This window comes from Xiphophorus hellerii, chromosome 19 (assembly GCF_003331165.1).
Source record: "Xiphophorus hellerii strain 12219 chromosome 19, Xiphophorus_hellerii-4.1, whole genome shotgun sequence".
Lineage (NCBI taxonomy): Eukaryota > Metazoa > Chordata > Actinopteri > Cyprinodontiformes > Poeciliidae > Xiphophorus > Xiphophorus hellerii.
The window spans coordinates 27,445,435-27,467,329 of NC_045690.1; the positions used below are offsets into that span (position 1 = coordinate 27,445,435).

Sequence of the window (21,895 nt, forward strand, 5' to 3'; positions counted from 1 at the left end):
GTTGGTGTTTTTTATTTTTTTAAGTATTGTTTGGTCCAAATTTCCCTTTTCCCTAAATAGAAAATACTGATGGAAGGATTAGACATTGGTCACATTCTGGATGTGTGGAAGTCCTTTGCTTAGCAGTTATTATGGTAGCAACATGGGTCACCATGTCTGTGGTAAAGGGGGGCTAATGGATCTCCACGAGTCTCCATAGTGTTAGCTCTTATGGTTAAATGAAGAATACCTATTAGCTGGACTGTTCATTGCAGTTTTTCTGAGAATAGTTCAGCTCTTGTACACCAGTTCTTATTTTCATTGCAAAACATAATACCTTTAATAAAGAACTACAAACTGTGTGAAGATTTTCAGTTTTTGATTGAACCTCTCACTATGTAAATGGGGCACAATTTTTAGAAATCAAGAAATTTACCAAAGCTGATTACATCAACTCTCTAAACAGAGCAATGAAACTCTGAAGTTTATCAATCAACGGTACGGAAGCTAGAACTTTAGAAACTGGAACTGACTGGAACCTTAGTCTTTATAAAGTAACATATTGTGAAAAACTAGGAGGTTAATATTCTGAAAATGTTCAGCCCACTGCTGTCCTCTCCTGCATCATGTCCTGATGGGAGATTGAGGGACAAAAACATGAAACTATTTCAATATACAGTACAGACCAAAAGTTTGGACACACAGTTGTGTCCAAACTTTTGGTCTGTACTGTATATTAAAAAGCTGCATTCTCTTTGTGTTTCAGCTTCACAGCTATCTCTGTAAAGGAATGGAAAAAGTCATTTAGGTTTTTCTTTTTTGTTCCATTTGGTTTGAATGTGCTATTGCAAATGGTCAAACAACTCAACGATCAGGTGAATGTATCTGATTCCAGCTGGTATCAGTGTCTCAAAGCCCATATTCAGGAAAAGGGTCAAAATAGCACAGATTCCTGCTTTAATCCACCATTTTCACCATTACAGGTAGGATTGATGAAAGATTTCAAGACCAAAACGTTATGGATTTTTTTTTTTAGATGTTGACAATCACACTTGAAAAGACAATGTCATTTTTCACTGAAACCAAGGTTAATACAAAATACTTCCTAGGAAATATTTCAGTTTCTTAAATTGTAGGACACAATAGGTTTAGCCCACTTCAATGTGAGCAATCGAACATGGATTTGGACTAATGTCTGACAAAGTACTCCTATGGAGAATTATTTTTTCTTGGAGCCTCCCTGAAAAAGGTGATTACACACTAAATGATCTAAAACGTTTACTTATTCCCTTGAATATTCAAAAAATCTGTCACACCTTTAAATAAGTCCTTTACCTTACCTTTTTACTAAGTGTACATGCATTTAAATTCTACATTCAAGCAAGACCTCAGAGAACCTTGAAATATCCTCAGGAAAAGTCTTTAAAACTGCGTCATGATCATAAATTCACCAACTCATCAGGCTGGTGAGCTGGGCCAATCCCAACCTGTGCAGCTCCAGCGAAAGTCCTCCAGACACCAGATGTGAGTTGAGTCAGAAGACAAGATCCGAGAGGTAGCAGTCTGCAGAAGCACAGAGGGAGACGCTCAGAGAACACCAAACCAGAGACCTACAACTTCCTCCTTCAGATGGCAGATGCCTCCTTCAACCAACCCAGATGTTCTCTGAAGAAAATAGAAAAGATTATTTCATTTCATGTTAGTGAAAATAGTAAACGTAGTATTCTTTCAATTTTTACATATTAAACCTTCACTGCCAAAACTCTTTGTTTGCCTGCCTTCACACACATAAGTTTGAGGGACATCGAATTTTTAATCCATTCCTATGATGTCTGCCCACTCGCTTTGGCTTAATCAATTCTTCAGAAGGGCTTAACACAGGGTTAAGTAATACACTTATGGGAATTAATTATCATTCTTCCAAACATACACCTGTCAGAAAGTGCTGTTTGGTGAATTTTGGCTCCAAGTTATCACAAAGCTATTCTAGTCAAATTTCTCCATACTAAACTTCCACAAATTTGGAAGTAAAAAATTGTCCTAAATGTACTTATATGCTACAGGTCTCACATTGAAGTCCCTCAGCAGAACCAGTGAGTTCCTAGCAGGAGTGTCTCCACCGCCACATCCTGGGACTCCAGAAGGGACGGTAATCTGAACTAAGGTTTGGTGCGTAAACACAATAGTCTGGTCCCGGTACTTTGAAAGCAAGGAGTCAGAACTCTATCTGTCTGCATTACCAGCAGTAAGTCAGACTTGTGTCCGGTCAGATTTGGACTCCATAATGGTTGCCCGTTGTCACAGATTCTGACCATAACCTTTATTTCTAGGCACAGCCAAAGTGTTGAGAAGATCCGTTTTGGGGACCTATATTTTTTGCAGCTAATGTGGTTCTGATGGCTTCATCAGACCGTGATTCCCAGGTGTCACTGGTGCAGTTTGCAGTCAAGTCTGAAGTGGTCTGGATGATAATACGCGCCTCTAGAAACGAGAGCATGGTCTCGAGCCAGAAGAGGGTAGAATGTCGTCCCTAGGTCAGAGAAGAGGTTCTGTCCCAAATAAAAAATCCAGACTCCTCCTTTGAATTGGCGAACAGTCCACTGGTGGTAAACTTTACACTGATTCATCTGACGCGTTGCATTGCACTGATGCAGAAGCTTGGTCATAAGAAGTAATTCCATGAAGTTTTGCATAAAAATTGTGATCTTTGTTCAAAGACACCTCAGCATCCACTGGCCTTACTCTGGGATTTTCCATGGTCTATCATTTCATTGCTGCAATTCCCAGTCACTTTCTGATATTGCCTTCAACAGTTGGCAAAATCACTTTCTGATATTGGGATATTTTGTAGGAATCCGAGGAATCTTTATGATTGGACTTACTGCACAGTACTTTCTGCCACAGCACCATTCTAGTATTATTTGAGTTCTTATGGTGCGTTCACACCAAACGCATTTTGAGCATCAGGCTAGTCTGGTTTACATTCAAAGTCTATGTGGAGCGTCGGATGCGTTGGATGCACTGGATATGTCAAACACTTTAAACTGTTCAAATCGCGCCATTCTAGATGCTTGAAAAGAGCCGCAATGGCCCTCAAGCGCCTCCACGTAGACTTTGAATGTAAACGAGATGCACCTGACACTTAAAAAGCATTTAGTGTGAAGGCACCATTAGAGTTTCCTATTCCTTCACAAATGTTTGTAGAAGTCTGCATGTTTTCATGGATATTGTTCAGATGTTGTCACTGAAGTGTGTAATAGTTTAGATTTTTGAGCAAATATTTTCTACAATATAACACAGGTGTATACACAATATTTAAGAAAATTAAATGCTAAATATATTAAATTTAGTATTAAATAAATATAATCTATGCTCTCATTCACTGACTGAAAGTTTTTTAACATGTTTGTGTATTATTTATTTTGATTTATTTTTGAGGCTGCTGTCTGGTGAAACTTTTTATATGCAAGTCAGTGATAAAAACTGAACACTACACACACTCCCATACTCTCCTGTGTGTTTTGTTGTAGACCTTCTGCTGTCTGGGTCACAGAGCACATCATGAGTTGCATTCACGATTGCTTTAATTGCACCTGTGTTTGTGTGTACAGTGGGTTTGTGTGTGTGTGTGTGTGAACAGGTGGGCTAGACTCAGCCACGTCATGGAGGTCAGGACCAGCTATACGCATCATAGATATGATGTCTGGATGATGGTGAAGTGTGTGTCCCTCGTCGGAGCGCTACCTCCACTGTGTGTGTTTTCACTGGGATTTATTTTTCTGGTTCTTTGCATAAAGATGTCTATGTAAGTTTGTCCTCTGGGGTGTGTGTGGGGGTGTGTTTGCGTGTGTTATTGTGAGTAGTGTGTCTGTCTAACCCGCAGCTGTTGGGCTGTCATAGCTTCTACCTGGACTCTCATGCCCTGCCCTCAGGGGTGTGTGTGGATGTGCAGGTGTGCACATTTGTGTGTTTAGAGTATGAGGGCAGGAGGTTTTGCTTAGCCCTGGAGGCACCCATAGGGTGCACACATCATACACTGAAACACACACACGCACAGACTGTCAGTAACGTCCTTTTGTTCATGTTCTCAGTTTCTGCTTAGATTTTAACACATTTGTAAAAGGGAACAAGAATAATTTTACTGTCTACTTATCAAAATTATTCAACAGTAGCTAATTCTAATTCAGGTTTTAAAATCTATATTAAGGACCTGGAATGTGTGGAACCCATTTTGTAACGCATGTCAACGAAAGTGAATAAATAATCAGAAAGTAATTTAAAACCGAAGTCTGGATGGACTCATAGTAGAAGCACTGAAACTGCCTGTTTTGTTGATGAGTCTGTTGGATTCTAAAGCACATGGAAAGTAACAGACTTGAACAGAGATGAACTGAGATGTAAAGCCTGATTGTATTTCCACAAAAAAAGATTTTGGTTTTGTTTTTAAGCAGCTGTGATTTTTTTTTTTTTGAAATCTCATCCACACAGGATGTTACATGTTAACATACTCTGACTGCTCTCATCTGGGAAGGAGTCCTCACTGAGGGTTTGCTTCATCCTGTGTTCCTCCAACGCTGTGACCGTGAACTGGCCAAAATCCCGCCTACATCACAGGTAGGGAATACAGAAAGACACACAGATAGCAGAATTTAAGACAAAAAGGACAAGGAGCAAAAAGATTAAATTTAAAAAGAGCAACAAAAGCACTGGAATGCTTTTAAATCAAACAGGTGATGGGCATTACCAGAATTCTATCTATGAGCCCGTCTTCCAGTTATTTTACTCAAACAGCACAAGGAGCGGATTGTGTTAGCACACTATATAAAAGTGAGCTTTTCTATCATAATACTAATAATACAGAAAATTTAAAATACTATAAATAGATGACAAAAACAAACTGATATATTAGATTTTTTTCTGGAATCACATTTAGTCTACTGAAACCATACATGCATCTGATTATAACACTCAGCTCTTCCTCCTCCTGACTGTGCCTTAACATCCTGTCCATGAATACCACAAACAAGACTGTGGAGGAAAAGCAGCCACTTATACTTTTCTACCACCAACCACTGAACTGTCATTTTGGTTATCCAAGGTTAGCACAACACAACCGTAATGACAAAACGTCTCAAAAAGAAATTAGACTGTTTTGCAAGACATCTCCCATCAGTAGGTGTTAGGATGAAAGACCAGTACTCCCAGATCTGTCCACCATTCCTCAAGAATACCAAGATCTCCAGGAATATGACATTTGTGTCAGTTGTAAATGGTCAGTTAATACATAGGAAATCTAATAATTTAAAAATGTTTACATTTATGCACTGGTAGTAGCAAGTAATTGAGTACTAAAGAACCATTTGGCTCTTTAGTACTTGGAGTCTAGTAGTCCTAAACACTCAAAGTCTTTAGGAGGAGTCTTTTAGACTAAAGGGCTAAGGAGGATAGTGAATACAAACATAAAAGAACACGACAAAGACAGCACAGCAGATAAAAGACAAAGAAAGCTCAGAGGGAGCAGAGGGAAAGGAAAATCCGTCTGACTTGCGAAACAAAATAAAGAGAAAGCACAGCTTCACCGCCTTCATTCCCACTGACGGGCTTGACTAAAACTAATACCCAAAGCAGAGAAGTGGAGTCCAGTATCAAGACGCTGTATAATGTCTGGAGATAGTGCAAATACATGGAACACTAACCTGTTTCACCAGGGCAGACTTTGCTTCTTGCTGCGAAACGCTCCAGCCCTTTCTCCTCTTTTCCTCCTCCTCTGCCCATCGAGTATCTTCCTCTTTGCTCCTCTTCCCCTCCTCCCTATCAGGCCTTCTCATCGCTGAGCAGTTAATTTTGGGATTAATACGCGTGGCGGCGGTGGCTGGCTCTTTTGAGGGATTTGTAGCAGAGCTGCAGACACTTATCTTGGTCATTACGGTGCCCATATTGGATTCAAGCGTTTTAGTATCTGCCAAACATTCTGTGGCGAAGGAGTCTATCAGGGCGACACGCACCCAGGGATTAAGATAAGAAGGCCCCTCATTACGACTTCTCTCCTCCTGCGGCATGCTGACACTCACAGCAGTCGCGACTTTTCCTACAACACCATCAGAGGAGAGGTACAGGTCTTCACCGAGCTTTTCTTCCATTGCCTCAGTCGACACAGGTAGAGGAGAAAAAAGGTTGTCACCTGAAGAACTGAAGTTGCTTCTTAAGAGCGAAGAGGAGGAAAATAAGCTGTAACAAGGTTCAGGAAGGTAGAAGTTCTGGGTTTCATTTCTGGAACCAGAGCCTTGTGTCGAGAACAAGTGGTCCGTCCGCCTATTGTCCAGTTTGGAACTTTTTCCCTCTTGGGACAAACAAGGTCCATTTTCAATCAGCTCACAGCCACCAGCCAATGAGGTATCCAAACGCAGTTTATGGTAGGAGGGTTGAGGTTTCTTTTTGATCACCATGCTGTAGCACAAAGGTGGCCCAAGGTAAACTTCCTCTGTACATGCTTCAAACAGCGTCTCCTCATTCCTGAAGTCAGGACTGGTGGGTACGGACAGAGAGGGGCTAGAAGACTGCTGCTCCACTCGGCTTCCATCTGAGACGCTGCCAGGTTCGCCGTCAAAACACTTCAAATCCAGACTGCCGATGTAGTCCTTGGCAGTCAGGTTAGGGGAAGAGCGTCTGCTCAACTGAGATGACTGAAAGGAAGACATTGCCACTTTGCTGCTGGGAAACAGCTCAGGGCTTGGACTGTTTGGGGTTGGTGTCGAAGTGCAATAGGATGGGATGGTGTAGGGCACAGGGGTCAAACTCTTGTCCTCAGCACACTGACTGACCTCACCACAGTCGCTGTCATGGGAGGAGAGAGACAGGTAGGAGTAGAAATCTCCCTTCCGAAGATGCAGAGGCCTATGGGAGTGTTCAAGCACCTGAAGGAAGAAAATGAACAGTTTGTTGCTTCGTACTGGTTTCTAAGTAGAGGGTCTGAAGTAAGAATAAACAATATTGATAGTCACTGAGAGCCACACACACAAATGTCTTATTTTGATGCTTTAATTAAAGCTAATGTGAAGTGAAATCTGATTTTAAACTAAGAATGACTCAAATTAAATAGAAAAGTTCAGCCAGGATATATATACAACTTTGATCATTCTCTGTTTGTATTTCATTGTAACTATCATACCATAAAATCTTTATTTACATATTAATGTTTTACATTATGACAATGTTTTCTGCGTGATTTTTCTTTGCCTTTTAAAAAATGTGGACTGAAAACTAATGAACTTTTAGATTGCTTTACTTACTGAAGAAATTAATAATTACACCCTCAAAGTTCTGATCCGTGATGCGATTTATTGAATTACTTCAACTGAATAAACAAATGAAGACAGATAACTTTCCTTTGAAATAATTTGTCTTTGAAATGCACAGAATATACCAGGTCAAATAGGACAGCTTCAAACTCATATTAATTTTATTCTGATATTTTTATATTAGTTATTCAACAATTGTGTGGTAGACACTGTGTGAATCTGATTAGTTTGTAAAATTAAAGTTCTACCTTGTCTCGGATGTGTGCTAGTGAGGTGGAGGACTGGTCTGGGACAGACCCACTGGTCTCCCTCTGGGTTGCTCCATCTGACTGGTTCTCTTTGCTTTTCAGTGCTACAGAGGCCATGTCAATAATCTCCATTACAAAGTCATGAACATTCTCCTTCTTGCTTTCGTCAACGCTGAGTGTCGAGGCTGACAGGACGAAGGGCTTGCAGCAGGAAGCGTGGGATTTGTGGCCTTTTTTGGATGGCAGAGATGAATCTTTTGCTCTGACTTCCCTCCTTGTCTCTTCTGTGACCAACGATGAGAACTTAAACTTCTCTTGAATTGTGATGGCTTTCCGTCCTCCAGCAATTGAGAAGTTGTTGTCCAGTGCATTGTGGGATCTGCAGTTGACTGGAGATAGCAAAGGGGGTGAAGGAAATGAGGCACTGTGGCAGGGGAGCTCCCCTCTCAGCTCTCCCACCAAACAGGAAGTACGCTTGGAAGAGAAGGGATGCAGCTCACTGGATGGTGATGAACAAATATGACTTGTTGAAACTGAATCCATTTCAACTCTCAAGTTGCCAACATCTTCAACTTGGTCTTCTGTTTTGGTGTTCACATAAAAGTCCCTTAAAGTGTCTCTTTTCTGAGTGAACAAGCCAGACTCTTCTTGGAGTAGCTCATCGTCTTCGTCTTTTCCTTGTAGACAGCTGTGGTCAATGTTTCCATTCTCCACATCATCGACAAATTGGCTGATGTAGCTTCTTGTCACATTCAGTCTGGTCTCATCTTCTCTTTCATTTCTACTTGTATTGCCACCAGCTTTGTTACTGCTATCCATTAATTGTGCACGCGAGTACGTGAAGGTGGAAGGTGGAGCACTTCCACACTGCAGTTCATCCAGAAGGCCTGCCTCCGATTTGAATGAGGAGGATACAGAGGTGCGAGGAGGTCGTATCCAGCTCTGTAATTCCCTTTTCATGTACTCAAGCCCCAACTCGTAGGAGTTTTCCATGTCATCTTCATCATTATCTTCATCTTCCTCATTCCCAGAAGACAAACCATTAACCCTGTCGTCATCTCCGTCTTGTTCATCCCGAACACCAAGTTCCTCTTCAGTGAGCGTCAGTGTGGAGGATGAAAGCAGATCACTGTCATCTTCATCTTCATCTGTGCATGCTGATGTACATGAAACGTTGACCACCATGCTTAAACTAGCAGCATCCGACTCATCTACAGCTTTCCCTCCCCTGTTGCCGTTGTGACAATGTTTCCTACGAGGGCTGGAACTGGTTGCTATGTTTGGATCTAGGAAAAGAGGGTGCTGGTTTCTGAGCACGATAAAATCCTCAGAAGCCAGAGACGAGTCCTCTGTGCTACTCAGTTCTGTTAGTGACATTTTTGATAAGTTTTCATTGATCAGTGATGGCTGTCCTTTCCATGAAGTGCTAAACAACCTGGAGAGTGGAGTGTGTTGACCACCTAAAGAGGGTGAAACAGGGAAGTGGTACTTTTGTGGGATACTGCTTTGAATTGACATGTCAGAAACACTTCGGGTCATCTTCCCAACCAAAGGATTCTGAATGTTCTCCAAACGTTTCAGGAGATCAAGAGTTCTTTGGCTTAGCTCTCCAGAAGATTCCTCTGTTTCAGTATCCATGCTTGCTCTTAGATTAATTCTATCTTGGTCTTTCTCCTGGCACGGGTTCATCTCGTCGGGACTTGTGAGACTGCCCACTGCCTCCCTGTTGGGGCTGTGGCATGGATTAAGGCAGCTCTCCAAAGAGACACTATGATGCAGCCGCTCTTTGGAGGGGAATAAGTCGATACCCAGAGCCAAAAGAGACTCCAAAGAAGAGCTCTGAGACAAAACGGGACTTGATGTCCTACTGTTGAGAGCAGGGGGAGTCTCTGAACTATTATAATGGCCAGGGTTACACTCTGTGTTGTCCCTCTGGGACATGAACATCTTAGAGTCATCAAGTCCTTTCACATCAATGTCAGAGTCGGAGTTTGCCGGTGTCAGGATCCCATGTCCGTTTATCAGGAATTCCACTGCTTCCCCCCCATCCTGTTTGCACCTCTTCTTCTCCTCCTTCTTGTTTCTTTTTATTTCACATCTCAGCTCATTCCTTCTCCATTCTTCCAAATTCGTAGACATTTGCATCTTGCTCCTTTTATAAGGGGCAATGCAGTTCTTTTCCAGAGCTAAACTATAATGTTCTTGTGTAACTTCACCTTTCCTTCGGTCTCTTTTCTCCTTTCTCTCTATCCACTGATCCTCTTTCTTTCCTTGTACTCCAGAGTTTGACGATGTCTCTGAATCTCCATTGTCACTTACAATCCCACTCTCACAATCTGATCGTAGACTATTTTCCGACTGACCGCTCCTTCTGCCACCCTCACTTTCCCTATTACAAAATTCACTGATTCTATCTCGTTGTTGGCTACTTGACATCAAACCTCCCAGGAGGTCTGGGAGAGATTCAATAGAGGACAAGGAAGAATCCTTACTAATACTCTTCAGCAAAAAATGTTCTTTGTTTTTTACGGGTTTATTTATGTGCATTAATGTGGAAGGAAGTGGAAACACCAGCTGCTTGCATAATTCAATACTGTGGAGGCTGTACACTTGATATACGTTATTGTTTGGTGGGGAATGGGAGTTAACATCCATCGAGGATCCATCCTTCAAATTAGAGAACTCTTTTAACTGAGTGGCTTGGATATCAGTTTGAATCTCAACAGGTTGATTGTCAGTGGCCAAAATATTGTTTGACGGCAGACTTGATTGCAAGGCTGTGGGGAGGTTGGTTGTAAGGTCAGGTTGTGGTACATCTAGTCGCTCTGCTTCCATGACCGACATATCTGTTTCATCCCATTCCCAGGAGTCCTCTGGTGGCACTGTCACTGAAGCCACTGACACAGGGCTTATCTGGTGGAGATCCACTAGGCCAGTTTCGAGAATGTTTCCATTAACCTACAAGAAAAAGAGAAAAAAAATGTTTGAAAGCTTGCATTTGATTCCTAGGAATAGCTTGAATGTACTTGGAATGATTGGATTAAAGTGACTTTTTTGTTAAGTGCCTTGAAACAACGTGTGTTATGATTAAACACTATATAAATAAACTAACCTGAACTAAATTGAATTCATCAAGTACTCAAGCCACACAAAATTGTGACCGTCTTAGATATATTCAGCACCAGAGGAGTAATGACATATTAAAATCCATATTTCCCATTGTTCTCTGGCTCCAGTAAGTCCAAGTCTTCACTTCCTCTTCCTCAGTATGTCCCACATCACTCAGAACAGGACACCCTCAGTCTTTGATTTTGAAGTGAGTGCAAGTGTGTGTTTATCAAAGTATCAGCCATACCTATGTTCAGAAATTCCCAAGGATGTAGCTATTACTGAGAGATGTGTTTCATTTAGTACTAGTTTGGTAAACATAGACCAATAAAAAATACTATGAAGAAAAGAAAACAAAGAAGAAACTTCTGGAGAAAGCCAAAGCAGGTGTTCCAGTTAAGAACCTTGCAGTGTTGAGGACTGTGATTTGTTTGATAAGAGTCTGACAACAGATGAAAAAGAAATTTAAAAAAAGATTTGTCTATAAATCCATGTCCTGCATGATGCTGCTTTTCTTCCACTGGTTGGTAAAACTTGCTTCAATATAAAAAATGTGCTACCAATTAAAGTTTTGTATAAATTGTAAAAATATAAATTTGACTAAAATTGCCTTTGACTGTGTGGTGCCATGGTCATTTGTGAATAAAGAACTGATGAATTATTGTTATTCTTCAGTTTATGGTATCCTGCTTTGGCACCAATTTGTTTCAAAAGACATGTTTTGTTTTCTGCTTTGAGATCAGTGTCTCTTCTCAAGTCTATGGTTGAAAAGACACCAAACTCTGAAAAAAGCATGTTCTAGGGTCATGTACAAGAAACAACACGAAACAAAAAAAAAGTGAAATCAACCTACTCCACAGAAACTACTCATAAGGCTCAACACAAATTATTCCACTCTGGAACAAAGCAATGAATTATTCAAAGACAACTTCTGAGAGAAAGAGCGCCAAGCTGAAAATCCCAAGGTAAATACGTAATCAAAGCCTTCAGAAAGCTTGGCTGTCTAAAAATATGCTTAGACACAGGAAACCTTCTCTGCCCCAGACATAATTATACAAATTGCTCTACGTCTCGTTAACAAGAGAGGGGGGTAATTCGTATTAGCCATTCATAGCCTATTAATCTAATAAACTAGTTGTCTAAACGTGTGTGTTAGTGTGTGTGTTTCAGATGGAGTGAGTTTGTGTGGTTATGGCAGTACTTAATGAATTTCTATTAGACTTGTGTTTATTCCCAATGTGCTGATAAGGGAGTTGTGGATAATGAATGAACTGAGTTTTGCGCTGCAGATGCATTCAAGAAACCTTCATTGTTGAAAAGGCAGCATTCCTGTTAGCTTAATCCAATCAATGTTAAAAACCTTCTAGAAAGTTTTGATGGAATTGTTCCCATTTGTAGAAACACCCCTTACATCAGTTTATGGCTGAATTGTAAGTATTTTTCCGACAGTAAAGAGTGAAGTCACTCCTATTTTCCAGTAACTCAAACCTTGTTTTAAAAATAGAAGATTACTTGAGTACAGCTAAGAGCAGGCCACTGGCAGAACTGGCTAAGGAACAGAGCTGGTCTGTTTGCAATTTCAAGTGGTGTGAATTTGCAACACATAATTAAAGAGTAGATGTATTGCATGTAGCAATAGGAATTCTGATAAATCTAACTAAGCTTAGATAATCAAAATAACCACTTTTGTGCAAAGGTAAGTTATTTCTTTGCCATTAGCACATTTAGCAGCAAGAACATGGGGTTAATTGACAGCCCTAAGGCCCTCCTCCTGACTCTGATTGGCTGTTTTTGGTCAGGAGTGGTGCATTTTTTCAGATGGCAAGAGAAGCTCAAGGAGGAGGTGGAGAAGATTGATCTTTTCACAGATTATTTGTCTCATTTTATACTGTCACAATAAGCTGATTGTTTTAGCAAATATGTAAAAAAATAAAATAAAAATTTCTAAAAGTTACATGCTGCAGCTTTATGGACATTTTACAGAGACCAGTTAACTTAATAATCAAGTTTTAGGCCTGTGGTAGGAAGCCGGTGAATCCGGAGGGAACCCACACATGCACAAGGAGAACTTGCAGAATCCATGCACTAAGGCCCCCAGATGGGGATTCAAACCCACAACTGAAAAACAAAAGTACTACGAACTGTGCAGCCCCCAAAAAGCCTGATGCCTTTAAATATGCCATAAATGTTTGTTGGCCTGAAACTGAACTTATAATAACAGTTTTAGGTGCTGGAAATGTTTTGATTTTGAAAATTTATCTGCTTTAAGAAACAAAATCTAGAAAATAATTTAGGGATAATTTGCATCCTATATGTTTATGTGTATAAAATGAGTACCAGTACCTTTTTGTAGGTATAGCTTATGGATTTGTGTATCGATGAATATGCTGAGGTATGTACACATACTTACTCATGTGTGAATACACACCAGAATATTTTGTAATACTGAGCTACGTATAGAAAAACCACACTAGTAGTATTTACATGAATACATATAAATACAATAGGGAGTGTGGGACCATTTTGATTAAGAAACACTGGGATAGGAATTCTGAGTTTTTCACTTTATGTTTTTTACTGCTTCCTGTTCTATTTTTGACTTGACTTTCTAAATATATTTGTTTGCAATTATTAGTCGTTTGTTCATTTGATTTTCTCTGACATCAGAACATGTGACATGTTTTGATGTTTTCTGGTAACATCAGAGCATCAGGTTGTTCAAACACTGATTAATACTGCAGTTTGTGTAGTTAAATTGTCATCACACATTTTAATCCAATACAGAATTTCAAAACATCAGAGGATCAAATGTTGGAAAAAAGTGTAAAAATAATGAATGAATAAGAATGACTAATTACAGTTTTAATCAGGTCATTTGTTAGACAAAGACAAAGTTATCTGTTCCAGTCACTCTACAGTACAAAAGATAAAGAACCACAGGAATGAAAGAATGTGTAATGTGTGTTAACTACCCAAAAGTGTCTGTAAAACACAACATAACTTCCCCCCAAAGCACAATGCAGTTAGTACAAGAAGATGCATTCAGGGAGAAACCTGGTTCATCTGCTTTTTCACTGCCTGTTTAAAATCTTTCTGAGGTAGAGTCCATTAAATTTAAGATCTGCTTCCTAGACTTGGTTTTTGAATATAACTATCTGCAGAGAGTGCTGTTTTGATCACATAAAAATCAGTGTGAGGTTCATGAAAGTTCTTTAATTTTTTAGATTTCTTTTATGCCATAAATATGATCCTCTTTAAAAGGCTACTGTGTGTGACAGCAGCGTTTGATGGTAGAAAACATAATGACTAGTCCAGGAATCCCTGGTATAGTCTGGGAAATACATTTAGCATATTCTGACATAAAAAGACTTTTGTAGATCAGAGACTTTTATAAGCCAGTTGTAATAGTTGTAAGTGTACAGTTTGTTCCCACACAATCATGAACAAACACACAAAAACGAGGAGAGGACAGTCGTTTTATCATTCAGCAAAGAAAGTGCTTATTTATAAGCTGAACCACACATAAAGCTCCTTAGTTCTTACTGCCCAAGTTTTCCTCCCCCTCTTGCCCTCTTTTTATTCCTCTCCAACCTCCAGTAGGAGTGAAATTACTCTCCAGCCAGGCACCAAGGTCAGAGTGTCTGGCCTTTGTGATTTATCTGTTGCTATAGGTTTTTCTATGTGCATATACAAGGAGAGGAAAGAAACCTCAGTGTCTAATAGCGTTTGAGCAAAGGAAAAAAACTAAAAGAGTAAATAATAAGAGTAAATTGAAGCTTTTTAAAAATGACTCTTCATGTATACCACCGCTTTGCACAAATTAGCATGTTCATTCACTTGTGTTGCTGTAGGTAGGTTTGGTTTATTAACCAGGATCACTTTCTCTATGAAGATTGCTCCACAATTAAAGTGATATAAGTTCAGTCATAACACCATATGTCTTTTAAAAGACACGTTAGTGCCAAATCAAACAGTGTGATGCTCACTGAGTGGAACTGTGTCAGCTGGCCGCCTGCAGTGTGAAATGACGGCTGTATAGTGGAAATGTGAGGGCAGTCCAACCTGCTGCTCTCCCAGCTCTCTCTTCAGTCTGTTCTGCCACTGCAGCGCCTGCATCACTATCGCCTCCCACCTCCTCTCCAGGTTGATTGACAGCAGCTGCAGGGCCTCCCGGTGCTGCTCCGCATCTGGGCCCACTTCAGCCATCAGGCCCGACTGTGGAAGGATGGACGGAGATTAAAAAAAATGCTTCTCAGCAAAGGAATTTACTGAATTAAGAAGATTACAACTTTTCTATTCACAAAGAGATGAGTTCATGTTTGTGATTGCAAAACTTTGAAATGATTTTTAAAACTAATGTGAATGATAATTTATTAAAGCAAGTTTATGTCACTGGAATTGTTTTACATTCTTCTGTTCTTGACAAGTATCTATTTTGTGACTTTTTTCAAGTGAGAGGTTTTTAATCGTGTTTTCCTTCACTCACCTGGCTCTGCTGCAGCAGCTTCTGACACAGTTTCAGAACTGAAGCGACTCCTCGGCGCCGGCTTCCGATCTCTGAACACAGGGACTGTAGACAGACAGGCAGATGAAGGAAGACAGGATGGATGTCAAGTCTGAGAAGTTCTGCAGATTTCAAATATGTCAGAACAAAAACATTTCAAATGAATCATTTTCAAACAAAGAAATTGTCACTGAAAATGTTATTCTCTCCATTTGGTTAATTCTCTGCCACTGCAAAGGTTCAAAGCCACAAATGACTTCATAATTAGCAAAACAGACATTAGTACCATCTTTCATGATTTAGGAACAATTGTAGAAATAAATCTTCTACAAATATTTCAAGGTGCAACACATATTTAAATTATGAATAAATAAATTGATTATATAATTCCATATAATGTTACGCAATGAAAATTAATGTTCAATTTTTGTGTTAGCAGCTTGGAGTGCAGTAAAGTTATTTTGCAGAACATCTGTGCATTTTAAAGAGTGCGATGATGGAAATGAATTGCTTGTTAAATCAATTATGCTGTAGATAGATTTAAGCTCTGTTTGAGAAGGGCAAGAGCAATAAAATAATCCAAATATTGACACTGGAAATTTTACTTATTCTTATGAATTTCTGCAGTTAACTTTTCACCAAACAGTTTTTATATGACTGGAAATAAATTCAGACATTACGGTGTTAAACGATAAGAAACGTTTTTTGTATTTGGCTGTTCTTTGTAGTGTATCTAAATTATTACAATGATTCTACTATTCATTCATTTATCTATTCTTTGCTACATTTCACAAAACAGCCCAATTAATATGCTTTGTATTGGGGGTGAAGCAAAATGTTTTCTAGAGTTGTGACATTGGTAAAATGTCCACTGACATGTCAATTAGCACACAGTAATTACATGTTAAATGCCATGATAATTACCACATGCTAATTACATTCATAATATTAATTGCTAACTCTAATGAGTGGATTTAATGTCAGTTCTGAGCAGGTAAGAAAACTGTGAATGCATATCTTTGGTCCCACAAATATCCACTTATTGTTGTTTGATTTGATATCAAACTCAGGATCCAAGATGAGAGAAAGGACTGCGGTGGTCTGATCTACGAGTGCTTTGCTCATGTGTTGGGTATCAAGGTGTTGTTTTTGAGAAGAGGATGCCTGGTTTGGGAATTTCAGCATTCTAACTTTGGTTTTGGTGGATTATGTGACTCTGTTGGCCTTTTCATTCCATGACCTCCAGCCAGGGCTGGAGTGGTTTGCAGCTGGGATGAGAATCAACTTCTTTCCCTCTGAGGCCATGGTTCTCAAGCTGAAAAAGGGAAATTGATGCCTCTGGGTTAGAGGTCTCTGTCTCCACTGGAGGTGTTGACATATCTAGAAGTGTTTCTCAAGAGTGATGGCTGGATGAAGAGGGAGATGGATAGACGTCTGCAATAGTGCAGGCATTGCTCTGGTCTGTTGAACTGACAAAAGAGCTGAGACCAAAGGCAAATGTCTATTTATTGGGCTGGCAAGGTTTCAATCCCCGACTAAAGACGGCAGGTCTGGATCATAAATAAGAGAATGAAATCCCACATTTAAGAAGTTCAAATGAATTTCCTCTGTAGTGTTAGGATGAGGAGCTCAAACAGAACCACTGTTTCTCCACAACGGAGCTAATCAGAGGTTTTCTGGCCATAACCCAATCAATGGAAATTCAGGGGCAAACCAACGACTTGGTGGAGGGACTGTATATCGCTACTTTGGATAAAAGAGGATGCAGATAAAAAAGAGCCAAAGAGAAAGAGCCAAAGAGTTTTGCTGAAGAATTGAATGTCTGGGTTTCCCTCCTGGACTTGTTAGCCCTTCAACCGGGGGTCGCATTAACGGAATATTTTTCACATTTTTCCATTTTTTTTAAAACAATGGAAAAATCACTGTAGAGAAAAAGTTAGTGTTCTTCTGCTTGATGTTTAATGGGATCTGGATTGTTCAAAAATATTTTAAATGTAATGGAACTGAATAGCCTATCTCAATATCACAAAACAATAGAATATGATGGAATATTTTTGACAGTCAAAATTATGGGCAACAAAAAAGTCAAGCGCAGTGTCTGCCCTCAACCCACCCATCAACCACAATTGATGGCTGGATGGATCTATCATATAATCCAGTTAATAAAATTCTCATTATATGACTTAAGACCCTGGACCTGGGTCATTGCCTCATCTAGAACTTCTGTTTTGCCCTGAGGGGAAAATCCCTTTTCAGCATCACTATTGAAGAATCACAATCCAAGCAGAGGAAAGGCAAGCACATAAATAAATGTTCAAAATAATTGGCCTTGTAGTTTCCCATCTGTTTCTGATGTACACTGTACTATTACAACTGGTGCCGTAAACATAATTATGCAAATATGAGTGTGCTGGTGCCCATTCCTGATTGGCTCCCAGAAGACGCCGGAGACCATTGGTGGCCTGCCGGAGGTGATGAATATAAAAGCTACTGACTTCCTGACATCCATCCTCAGCTCATCTCAACCCGCCACACTGTTTGTCTGTTAAACACTCTTTCTAAAAGTTCTTGGAGTTTGTAGAAATGAGCTGCTGTTTATGTTTCCTTATTTTGCTTTTCTTAATTAGGTAGGTAAGCTTTTGTCATTTGGTTCATTTACTTTCAAATAGGTACGTTTTGGTTAATATTCAGATTGTTTCCTTTTGTTTGTTGTTGTCGGCACTATAGCTCACTCTGAAGCCACATATTCCACTTGTTGTAACATCTCATTCAAAAATACATCTTTTGAAAATAAATATCATTATAAAATGTTAAAGTTTGTCTCTGTTGGCTGCTTGAGATCTGAAGAGGATGGATCCTTCATGTCATGATCTGGCCACCCCGAGAGGGGTCATAACAGTGCAAAGACATTATGATTGAATACCAACTTTTGTAGCTAATAATAAAAGGCTATTTTCTGTTTTAAATAATAAACTGATGATATCGGAGCCTTTTTGGAGTTAACCAGCCATGTAGTTCTTAATTAGTATTTACTACAACAAAATATGATCATACAAGCTTCTCTGTTACAATATAATAGTGCTCTGTCCAAGCATGAGCAAAATTAATTCTTTTATCTGTCATTCAGAAAAGTTGAAAGTCAATTAGTGGTAGTACAATTCATTATATTTTGTTAATGCAAGTTTAAATTCAACACAAAGATCTGTGATCAGCAATAACATGTAAAAGAAGTGAAAATATTCACCTAAACTCTCCTACTGCCACTGCTTAATAAATGCAAAAAAAGAAAGAAAGAAGGGTTGGCAGAGCCTATTATAAATTACTATATGCTGATGAGTTTTCATTCTCAAAGGTCAGGCTGTGTGTGTGTGTGTTTGCATGTTTGAATGTTTTCTCATACAGGTATGTGCACAAGCATGCGTAGATATGTGTGTGTATGTGTGCAAACATATGCATATATTTCTGTGTGCTCCAGAGAAACGAGGGGACAGCCTTACTCCTGAGCAGCGGGACCAAACACATCCAAGCCCCAAACTATTTATGCTAATCCTGCCCGCTCACTGAAAAGCACTTCTTTTACATTTTCCTTACATTTTCCAATAAATATTAAACACTATTACAATGAAATGGGATTCTCTTTTCTGTCCCTGTCTTCCGTGCACACACTCTCTTACTCTGCAGCTTTCTCACACACACTCAACACTACTTCTCTCTTTCCTCTCCTCCTCCTCATTTTCTTTAGTTTAGCATATTTGTGGCTCGGCTGCTTGTCTAAACAGGAGATGGGGATGCAGAATACTGCAGACGGGATCAAGAGGACAAGCCTGGTGTGTGTTTGAGGGTGTGTTTGTGAGATGGCAAATAAATTTATTCCAAACAGGAGATATGTATTAAGTTGAAGGAGACAGCTTTAAACAACAAAATGACTGAGTGAGACTTGCACTGCATCAGACGACTGCTGCAGGCCACACAGAGGAACGACAGACATACACTACATTTAACTAGATTACAGCTGCAACAATAAGTTGAACTTTTTGATGAGAAATTTGATTGTTCAGCCTGAAACTAAAACAAGATGGGTTGAATATTAAAGTTAATCTCCATGAACTGGAAATTAACTTTCTACAGTGGTAAAATTCTGAGCTACTCACCAGGTTTTAAAATCAGATCAGTACAGCTTTAGATTATCAATAAGACTTGTTACATCATGTCACTTTTTCTTTAATGCAAATAAAGCCTAAAAGCAAACGTTGTTGTGTTTTTGAAACGCTGTGTCCACCCAGCACTTGTAGTTTGTAACTTGAGGCTATCGTCTTTATGACGGGATGATTCATTTTATTGAGTCCTACAGGAATTTATTTGTGCACAGTTCTCTTAAGTTTTTTGAATCATTTCAATGAAGCAGAAGTTTTAACTTTGACTGGGCCAACACCATAACTAATTCAGTTTACGTTGAAGCCTGACATAAGATTCCTCCAACAGTCCAAAAACATATTAGGCTAATTGTTCTGTCTAATTTGTCCTCCAGTGTGAGTGTGTGTGTGCGTGTTTGTCTGTACCATGTGATTGACTGGTGACCTATCCAGGGTGTATCTGGCCTGAAGCCCAATGATTGTTGGAAATGGACACCAGCAAGACAATGAGTGACAGCAAGACAACAAAGCAATCTGCTGTCATTAGATAGAAATATCTATATCATTTCATTAGATAGAAATATTTTTAAACCAATTTCAATAATAAATAGAACCTGTTGCATTGTTTGATAAGTAGGATCGATTGTAATGTATGTGCAATTGGCTTAAAATTACTTTGTTTTTTTTTAAAGTGCCTTTAGATAACTTTTTTTGTGAATTGGCAATGCATAAATAAACTGAATGGAACGGAAATACTATGGAGTCCCACATGACAGCTGAGTGGGGATCTGAACAGAGGACTGTAGGAAATGGTTCCTGCAGAAATGAGCAGATGAGAATCTAAAAATGACACCAGAGTATCGTACTGAACCAGAAGCTAAAAACTAAAACAAGTTTTTCAATCATTTAGACTGGTCAGCACATACCAGGACACAAGAATAAACTAAAGTTCACAAAACAAAATGTAAGCCAAGTATGGAGTGCTTCAAGTGACAAAACTGAATAATACCAACAATCCAAAAATAATTCAAACAGAAAACTAAAGTGACAAACACAAAGACACATATATCCTCAAATACAGTTTATATGGTGCTTAATTTATAATGTAGTAACAAAGACAGCTGAGTATACTGGAAAAATATTTTTAAATATGTGCATGCTAAAATTTTGCTGATGAAAGTAGATGGTGATGACATTGGGAAATATTTAAATGATTAAATATGGCTGCACAGTGGAAGTTGGTAGCTCTGCTGCCTTGCAGCAAGAAGGTCCTGGGTTGAAGTCCCAGCCTGGGGTCTTTCTGCATGGAGTTAGCATGTTGTCCCTGTGCATGTGTGTTCTCCCTGGTTACTCCGGCTTCCTCCTACAATCCCAAAACATGGCTGTCAAGTTTTATTTGTTGCTATTCCTACAGGCATGTTTTGATGGCTTCCAAGACCAAAATATTAAGTTGTGTTTATTTCATCATTTACTTTCTTTCTCTTCTTCTTTCAATCTGTTTATCACTTATCAACTTCCATCAGGAAAAGAGAGTGACTCGGGAAAAAGACCAAACAAAGGCTCACTCCTTTCCTGATTCCACCTTCAACCCTCCACAGCCTCTGCCACTTCTATATCTCTCACTTAAATCTGTCTCCTAAAAACAAAATCCTCTTAAGCCCCTCCACCTCCTCATCACAATAATCTAATTACTGAAACCAGCCGTGAAGAGAGGGCTGGCTGGATGAAGAGAGGAAAGAAAAGCAGGAAAGCAAAACCAAGGAAGTGGAGATTGACAAGGCAGGTGTAATGTCAGTAAGGGATAGAATTTGAAGGAAGAAAAGTGAAAAAGAGAAGGACAAACTGAGAACAAAACACTCAACTGTAAAGATATTAGGCCACAGGCATAATGACGACCACAGACGAACATGATACAAAACCAACTTGTTCTGGTGGAAAAAACTACAGTGACAGTTCCACATGTATGTTTTACAAAGCCTTCTGTGGTGCAGAAACTTGCAAATTAATAAAACATGCATTTAACTGGTGAAAAACAATAAACCATATATTTTTAAAGAATTTCATCACCAATGGAATAAAACGCAAATGAAACATTGTGTAGATAGCGCATAAAAGCAGCATAAAAAAAGAAGTTATGTTTAGTTAAAAAGCCATATGGAACATTTCGGGGGAAATAATTACATGTTAATGTTAGGTTGGAAGACAAAAAAAAGGAAATGAAAAAAAGAATCATCAGGGATTTCAGAGTTAATTCAGATCATGATAAAGGCTTTCTCTATCACTTCGGCATCTGTTTTGTTGTGTTGTTGAAGAGAGAACAACTGTAACCTCATAAAAATATTTGCTTCTGGACTTGATGAGTGACATGGCCCCTGTGTGTGTTTTTGGTTTAAACTGATTCATGAATCTGATGGGAAAATAAAGAAATTAGCTGGAATCAAAAAGCTGCAACATTTGAAGCAGATATCAGTGCTTCATGAATTCCCTGGAATCTTTTTTGTTTATTTTTATTAGAGCCACAAGAAGAGAAAAAAAATACAATGCACATCTCACTATGCACACATACTAATCAATACACTTAATGGAATACTGACGAAACATTGCGCAAAAAGAAAAATTACAAAA

The 21,895-nt window shown here is 39.2% G+C and overlaps 1 protein-coding gene across 3 annotated transcripts in view; it reads right to left on the reverse strand.

Annotated features, from left to right (window-relative positions):
- Positions 1-919: 919 nt before the first annotated feature.
- The window catches only part of akap6 (A kinase (PRKA) anchor protein 6), a 179,291-nt gene continuing 158,315 nt past the window's right edge, over positions 920-21,895 (reverse strand). For 2 of the 3 annotated variants that reach the window (XM_032548280.1, XM_032548278.1), the window contains exons 18-23: positions 15,120-15,203; positions 14,696-14,848; positions 7,526-10,483; positions 5,676-6,893; positions 4,488-4,582; positions 920-1,644 (exon numbers count right to left, since the gene is read on the reverse strand). In XM_032548280.1, the coding sequence (XP_032404171.1) occupies positions 4,517-4,582; positions 5,676-6,893; positions 7,526-10,483; positions 14,696-14,848; positions 15,120-15,203 (4,479 nt within the window). In that variant the 3' untranslated portion in view covers positions 920-1,644; positions 4,488-4,516. The remainder of the gene's footprint in view (positions 1,645-4,487; positions 4,583-5,675; positions 6,894-7,525; positions 10,484-14,695; positions 14,849-15,119; positions 15,204-21,895) is intronic. The other variant, XM_032548279.1, reaches the window with a different exon arrangement.